This window comes from Mastomys coucha, unplaced genomic scaffold (genome assembly GCF_008632895.1).
Source record: "Mastomys coucha isolate ucsf_1 unplaced genomic scaffold, UCSF_Mcou_1 pScaffold15, whole genome shotgun sequence".
NCBI lineage: Eukaryota > Metazoa > Chordata > Mammalia > Rodentia > Muridae > Mastomys > Mastomys coucha.
In genome coordinates this window covers 91,530,358-91,538,876 of record NW_022196897.1, presented here as the reverse complement: position 1 = coordinate 91,538,876, position 8,519 = coordinate 91,530,358, and the positions used below count along the sequence as shown (strand labels likewise).

General features: G+C 36.8%; 1 protein-coding gene and 1 long non-coding RNA gene across 3 annotated transcripts in view; one reads left to right on the top strand and one right to left on the bottom strand.

Moving 5' to 3' along the window:
• Positions 1-6,645, top strand: part of LOC116090604 — a 12,853-nt gene extending 6,208 nt beyond the window's left edge. The window contains exon 3 of the long non-coding RNA XR_004118741.1: positions 6,100-6,645. This is a non-coding gene — a long non-coding RNA (uncharacterized LOC116090604). The remainder of the gene's footprint in view (positions 1-6,099) is intronic.
• Positions 1-8,519, bottom strand: part of LOC116090602 (doublecortin domain-containing protein 1-like) — a 28,017-nt gene that overhangs the window by 18,943 nt on the left and 555 nt on the right. For both annotated transcript variants that reach the window (XR_004118740.1, XM_031371281.1), the window contains exon 2: positions 6,428-6,484. Coding sequence is in view for 1 of the 2 variants with exons in the window: in XM_031371281.1 (XP_031227141.1) it covers positions 6,428-6,451 (24 nt within the window). In the remaining variant the exon portion in view is untranslated. The remainder of the gene's footprint in view (positions 1-6,427; positions 6,485-8,519) is intronic.

Below are 8,519 nucleotides of genomic sequence, written 5' to 3'. Positions count from 1 at the left end.
GAGTCAATTCAGTATTGCTCATATGTATATGTGTTTAGAACTGACCACATGGAGATGAATAGCTGAATAACTGAATAGAACACTCGTCCTTAGCAACAATTAATATTACCTCTCTTAGTCACTGATAGTCTGTAGCTTTTTATGTAGAGATACAACCTTATGAAGTTTCCCCCATCCATATTAGAATGTCAACTGGTATTGTTACTGTGCAGGTCTTGTTTGGGAAACCAGTTGTTAGAGTTTCATGATACAGGTCCCTGCACATAAGACACTATCTAACGGCTTATTTCCTGGTCCTCTTGCCCTCAGAAATCATTCTTCCCCCTTCTACTACAATGTTTTCTGAGCCATAGGTGTACAGAGTGTGTGTGCACCCCACAGTCAGCTGCAGTATTCCTAGAAGGACCTATTTCAGGGGTAGAATATGGGTTCTGGCAATCCCTTCACAGTAGATAAGATTCTTAAGATTATCAAAAAAAAACATAATTCCACAAGACCCTTGTAGCTTATTTTAATTCCCCTAGCTAGACAGAAATGACTGATTATTAGTGCAACATTCTAGATTGGGAGAAGGCTCCTTACATTCTTTTTTGTTGTTGTTGTTTTGTTTTGTTTTGTTTTTCGAGACAGGGTTTCTCTGTGTAGCCATGGCTGTCCTAGAACTCACTCTGTAGACCAGGCTGGCCTCGAACTCAGAACTCTGCATGCCACTGCCTCCCAAGTGCTGGGATTAAAGGCGTGCGCCACCACCGCCCAGCCTTTACATTCATATACTGTCATGAGGAGAGTGCATTTAATACAGCAGTAGTCTGCAAGTATACTTGCCAGGCAAACTAAACTAGAGAGCTCAGAAATCATGGAAAGCACTCCAATCATACAATCTATCCAATAAGTTTAAAATACTGCAATGATCTCAATTGATACAATCTGTCAAATAAATTTAAAATATTGCAATAAACCAGGGGAAAGTAAGGAAATTGGTTGAAACTGTAAAAAATGGTTGTGAATGGCGGGACCATGGTATTTGTATCACAGGTTACGGTGTTGGTATGCTGTGCTTCTGAAGCCAAATCAGCCTTCCTTGTGAATGTGTGTAAGGAGAAGCAGAATTGAATTTTGAGCTATGGGGCTCAGGAATAAGAAGCCAGAGATAATGGTGTGGACATGATCATGGAAGAGACAAAGTGTACATGACTAAAGATGTAGCTGGCCAGCTCACTTGTTAGAAATCTATGGTATTGCCGGTAAGTGGTGGTACATGTCTTTAATCCCAGCACAGGAGGCAGAGGCAGGCGGATTTCTGAGTTCAAGGCCAGCCTGGTCTACAGAGTGAGTTCCAGGACAGCCAGGGCTATACGAGAAACCCTGTCTCAAAACAAACAAACAAACAAACAAAAACAAAAACAAAAACAAAAAGAAAGAAATCTATGGTGTTTACTTGCATTCTGTGGACACACTATTTGGGGGCAGAATGGAAACTGCTAGATGTTATCAGGAAATGACATAATATAGCTGTCCACCCAGAAGTGACAAAGTTATGACTTGATCTTAATACTTTTATCAACTGATAAAAAGTCAATGCTATCATAGTCTATTTATTTTGTCTTACTCTATTTTGCAAGCTATTAACATGCTTACTATGTACACATACTTTATTTTACTGACAAATCATAAATGTGTACACTTATGTGGTATAATATGGTACATAAATTGTAAATAACTAAATAAAGCTAATTAACATATCCATCACCTATTTGCCGTTTTTGTGTTAAGACATTTGAAATTGACTACTGTTTATAACTATGAAATACATTAACTCTCCGTTGTATGACAGATCTCCAAACCCAGTCCTTCTGTTCCTCTGAAACTTCATATATCTTCGAATTTTAATTTTCTTACTTGATTTACTTTTTGAGATAGTGTCTCACTCTGCATCCCTGCATGCCAGCTTGGAAATCAGTAATGTTCAAGACTCACCTTGACCTCATGGAGATCCTCTTAAGTGCTTGGGTCACAGGCCTGAGCTACCATGTCCAGCTTCCTACCTTTACCTCCTTACTCAGACCTAATGCCTCTTTTTCACTTGTGCCTCAGAAGCTACCAGCTCACCTACTATTTAAGCTCAGGATTTCTTACGGGTTGCACTTGCCTTCTTGTTTTCTGCACCATAATCAACTACCTAAACTCCGATTCCATGTTACTTCCAGCACCATGGGTATCAGAGAGAAGGAGAAAGTATGTATGTGGATGAAGGACACAAGTACAAATGCAGAGAAAAAAAATGGCATTGTCTTCAAAGGCTTGGTCAAAAAATTCAGTTTGATAGGGGAAGCCTAATTTAATGTGACTAGAGTCAGAGATTACATGCCAGATATCAGTTCTAAATAATGGATATTTAGAAGCTTTGGTAGAGCTCTTAGCCAAATTCTACCAATGCAGCCTGTATAGCTGCCCTTGAAGACTATGAAGCATTTCATTACAGAATGCCCTGTTTCCTGCCATCTTGCTAGCTTTATTTAGTTGCCACTTTCTACTGATAAAGAAGTAGCATCTCTACTCTATGGTGGAAGCCATTAAATCTATAGTTGGAAACTGTCTTATGCCAGGATATTGCAAAAATAAATGTGAACTGTTTAGGAAATACAAGTTGCAGCTACATTCAGACTTCCTAAGAGACAAGTGGGAGACAACTGTCTCAGAGACATGAAAGGACCTTTCTACAACAGAAGGCTAACTATTGAATTAAGAAAGGAACACACCTGAAGGTTTCATTATACCCAACTTTCTAGTATTGCATAAATAACACACACACACACACACACACACACACACACATCTAGATTGCCAGTTATTATTTAAACTATTTTAAAGATATAGAAGCACAACTTAGTAAAAAGAAATTCTTCTACAGGGTAATAGTTGTATTCTTAAAGAATCATGACCTATGAAATTTATTTTGATAAAGCAGGAGCTCAAGCCACTGAAAACATGGAAAGTAAAATAGGTAAAGACTTTGGTCAAGACATCAAAGTTATAGTAAACAAAAATAGAAGTAGACAGACGAGAGTACAAAAAACAAACAGTAGACAAGTGGGGAAAAAATCAGCCACTCTACATCTGACCAAGAGTTAATAGCCAGAACAGATGATGAATTTTTAAAAGTCAATAGGCAGGGGGGGCAATTAATTGGGCAACAAGGTTAGACAGACATCTCTCAAACAGGTATTTGAAAAAAAAAAGTCAACATTTTGAAACATCAGGGGTATGCAAATTAAAAGTACAAGGACATATTGGCTAGCATCAGTAAAAATGACTATTATTGAAATGACTAAGGGAAAGCGCTGGAGAGGATGTGGAGAAAGCCAACCCTTATGCTGTGCTGGCAATGCAAATACAACCACTATAGAAAAATGGTACAGGTATTCCTCAATCTGTAAAAGACGGAACCACAAGTTCTGATGTGATACAGCAGAACTACATACTGAGTATATACCGAACAGAAATGAGGTCAGACTGCTGAAGAGAGATCTGTGGCACTAATCACAGTATTCTAGAACTAGAAACCACTACATGCTCGTCAACCAATGAGAAGGTTTTAAAAACTGGAGTATTACTTAGCAATAAAAAGAAAAAGATCCTGTCCCTTGTAATGGTGTTGATGGATTCAGAGATGGTTATACTAAACGAAATAAGCCGGCCTCAGGAAGAAAGACAGCAACTGTGTGATCACTCACATACAGTGTACAGAAGAATGAATAGTGTACAAAATGTTAGCTACTGTGTAATTGCTCACAGATGAGGTATGGAAGAGTGATTGACAGTTCGACGGGAGAGTGGTAGTTACCAGAGGCTTGGCAGGATAATGAGGAGGGAGGAAGAAGGAGAGAAGTAAGCCAGACAAGGAGGTGCATGTCTTTAATCCCAGCACTCAGGAGGCACAGCCAGATCTCTGAGTTCTAAGCCAGCCTGGTCTACATAGCAAGTTCCAGGACAGCCAGGACTGCACAGAGTAAGCCCTGCCTCAAAAAGAAAAATGAAATAAGCCATTAAGTTATAATTACATAATATTAAGAAGCTCTATCATGCTAATGTGCAATAAGATGATTAGAAATAGCAATAATGTTCTGTATATTTTAAAAGATAGAACTGTGAATGTTTGGATCATATAAAATGATAAGTTTTTTAGGGTACATATATATAATATATATTTAATCTGATTTGAACAATGTTAAGTGTATGTAGGGATACAAACTACATTAACATTTGTAATTTTATGCTTTCATTTGTCATAAAAGTAATTTGCAGTGAATTTTTACAAAGTGTAGGGAGATATAGGCTCTCAAATAAATCATTTCTTTCTGTTGGAATTTTTGGGACTTGGCTTTGCTTGCTTAAGTAGTTTCTGTTGTGCTACTACAAGCTAACCATCTTATGGTAGATCTCACTCTCTCACTTGTGATATCTTGTTAGTAGAAACAAAGCCAGCAAACCAATTCTTGCATACTTATGTCATATCATTAGCCTGTCATCTATTGTTATGATAGACATACCAACTTTACTTAAATATAATTAGGCATCTTCGTGGCCCTCGCAATGTTTCCCTAAAAGCACCTTGGTAGTACCCGTTCCCATCAGTCATTTGTCTAGTCATCAAAGTATTTGTTTATTGAGTACTAGATTTCTGAAAGATGACAATGAATTAATGATGAACACGACAGTTACCTGAGCTGAGGATGCAGCTCTGCAGGCGCATGTCTAACATATGCATTAGAACCTCGTGAAGCTTTGATGGCCCAGTGTAGGGGAATGCCAGGGCAGGAAAGCAGGAGTGGGTGGGTTAGTAAGCAGGGTGATGGGGGATGTGCTAGGGGAGTTTTCGGAGGGGATAAACTTTGCAATGTAAATAAAGAAAACATCTAATTTTAAAAAAAGAAGAAAAAAAATCCATCAAATTAAAAAAAAAATAGAACCCCAGCACTGCCCCCAAGAGAACCAAACTGTCTGCATCGCAGTGTGGTTTTTACCTTTCAGTAATCATAATCTTATAATCTTAATTTTAAGTAATTTGCCTTATTAAATGATAACTAGTTATCACAGAAATGTCTATATGGGAAGATTGAATGTATATATATGTGTATATATACACATATATACATATGTATATATGTGTTATATATATATATATATATATATATATATATATATAACCTTAGATTTTCATTAAAATTTCATAGTCTTTACTTTAAATAAAAGCATGACCACATTGGACACATAGCCCATAAGAGATTGGTCTCATTAGTAGGTATGAGGCTGCTGTCTGTGTTCACATGTTTTAATGCTCTTCCTAGAATAACAGCACAGTGGCTCTGCACATGCCTCTGGCCATGCCACTCAACAGTCCTGAGAGCTTTGGAAGCGAAACTTCTTCACCAAAGTGTTTAAAGACGTTCCAAGCTGCCGCATTCTTCCAAATAGCATGGCTTTTGAAAAAGGGAAGAAATTCTAAAACTGCCAGAAATATCTGAAGCCCTCCTAGCAACACCTTCTAGTCAGGCAGACTTAAAAATGTCCAACTTTAGAAAAATGCTATTTTTTTAACCAAAATATTCATTAGAATAAATTTTTCTAAACAAAGTAACTACTACATTATTCTAGCATATGTATATCACTGAAAAGGTGTTCTGAATCTTACACAAACATAAACACTGTACTGTATTGGCTGCAAACAAAAATTATTCTAAACTTGACAATAAAAATGCAATGGTTTAAATGATCATTATTTAAGTTTTAAAATGATATCAATATTCAAAGCATTGCAAGGGATATTAAGTGAGAGCTTGTAGATTATTTTAATTCTGTTTAGAAAAGCATTTAATTAAGGAATTCCATAAATATGTGAATATGTATATATGCATTATGTTAAACTTCTAAGTATTTTAAAGATAACTGAGTTCAAAATATCCAATTAGCCTAATGTCCCCTTTCCCATATACCTATGAGAACATATCCAATTATCTTGAAAAATGCAATTAAAATTACAATTAATAATCTTAATACTAAGACGTGTTCTAATTCATTTGATAATTATGTTTCCCACAGAGATACTGTCAACATCAACTGTGAAGCTGTGGCCCCACCCTGTTTACAACTCTGGGAGACAATCTGCTCCCTGCTTGGCGGTACCCCAGTGTCCCACTCCAGCTTTTCCTCACAGGCAGCATGTTGAAAGGAAACGTGTGTGCTTCATGCTTTATAACTTTAATCCTGATGTTTAGCATTAAAAATTATATTTATGTATCACCCATGGCAGAATTATTTAAATAATTAAGAGAGTGGCAACAGCCATGCCTTTCACTTTGTTACAAAATAGAAATCTTTTGTTCATAGGCGCTAAAGCTATCCTTAATGAGAAGTACAAGCCACTTACATTCCCTTGTTCATGAAGCAGCATTGAGTCTTCGGTCTAAGCGCTCTGGGTATCTAGCTTCAGAAATTTTTCATGAATCATACCAGGTCATAAAAATAGGGAAGATCAAAAGACAATATTTGAAGGTTGACTCATGAATCCTAAATTTTGTTATTTCTCTTATGTATACTGATTTTGATAACAAGAAAAAGAATAAATGTAATATTTTGATTTCAAAACCATACTGCAAGAAAAGGTACCATTTAAACAAGGCTGAAGTTTACATTATTTATTGCTATTTTTCTCAAAAATATGCATTAGAATAAATAGTTTTCTAAACACCAAAGTAAATACAGTACTGGTTCTGGCATGTTTATTTCACTGAAAAGGTGTTCTGAATCTTAGACAACATAAATACTAAGCAGTGTGGTGGTTGCCATAGCAACCAGTAAATAGCAGCATAAAAATACATGCAATTTTTCAAATGTAGCCACTTTTTTCATAAATATTCATTTTATATGTAAAAGATTATTCAATTCTTGCTTTTGTTCCCTTTTAGAGAAAGAAACATGTAATTCCTTAGAAATAAAAGATCATGGTGTAGCAACAGAACAGGCTCAAAAGTTTTAAAGGCACATAAAAAATATGAAGGTTTTTAAGGTTGATTTTCCAAAATAAAAGTAGTTTTTTTCATTATATATTACTTTAATGAGAAGACGTCTCCAAATAAGACTAAAAGCACAAAGTCATCTTCTCCCAAATGTGAAATACTCTTTTATTTTGCTTAAGTTCATTATACACAAATCTTCAACAAATGCAGCATTTGATGTAGGAAGCTGGAAGCCTCTTGATGGAAGTGCAGGAGCTTTAAAGCTAAGCCAGGAGCCTCCATTCAATAGGTCATCCTTTGCTCTCTCAGTTGTTAAAATAGTGTTTCACAGGTGACCTGGCGTACTAGTAAAATCTCCTGAATTCTACTTACAGCTTAGAGAGACTCAATGCATATTCGAGAGAGAAAAGCATTTTTGTAAAATACACTGTGACTTTGGAATCTGCTGGAAGGTACTGGCAAGCCAACGACAGCAAAAGAGAAAAAAACTGCTCAACTACTATATGGAAACAAATCTCTTACATCTGATTATATAAACTAACTTCTGATTTGTTTCAATAAGAACTATTACGTAACACGCTCCTTTAATATATAAACATTTTAAAGATCACTGCCTAGGCAGGGGTGACTAAATGCTGCTCTAGGGTTCATCTTGCTCCCTTGTTAAAGAAGCCATGTGCTAAAGACAACTAGTCTTCCAAGGAAAAAACAATTAGAGGCACGCTTATCATGCATATACATGATTCTATACAGCTTTATTGAAACCATTACTTACACAAGAATGACAGACAAAAATAATTCTCATTATGATTTTACTAAACAGATTCTTCTATGTAAAAATTAAACATATCTAGTATATCCCATTTAACATATCTCAAGATCCATAGATACTATCAAATTCTACATATGCTATCTCTTTTATATATAGATGTACATGAATTTAATTGCTTCTCCATCTTAACTGAGCATCATGGCCAACACTTTATCAGTTTATCCTACGGCAGCAAAATTAGCATGGATTCTATTTTCTTCCTCATAGTTTCAGGTCTAGAAGAGTCATTCTTTTTAAAGTGTGTGTGTGCATGTGTGCGTGTGTGTGTGTGTGTGTGTGTGTGTGTGTGTGTATGTGTGTGATCATGAAGTCCAGAAGCATTGCATCACCTGATTCTGGAGTTACACACATCTGTGAACCACCTGACACAGGTTCTAGGAACCAATTTTGGGTCCTCTGCAAAAGCAGTACATGCTATTAGCCACGGAGGCAGCCTTTGAGCCCAGAAAAGTCATTTGTTAGTATTCTGTCTAAACTCCACCCCACAGTTACCTGGCAATAGTCAGGTAGGCCTGACCCACTATAAGAGGGTCTGCTTTCCCCCTCCTCTCTCTCTTGTCCCCTTGTTCAGTCCTTCTTGCTCCCAATCTGCCCCCTTGCCCCTTCCCCATTCCCTACCCCCTCTCCATGTGCTCATGGCCAGCCTCTTCCCCTCTACTTCTCTGCTCTCC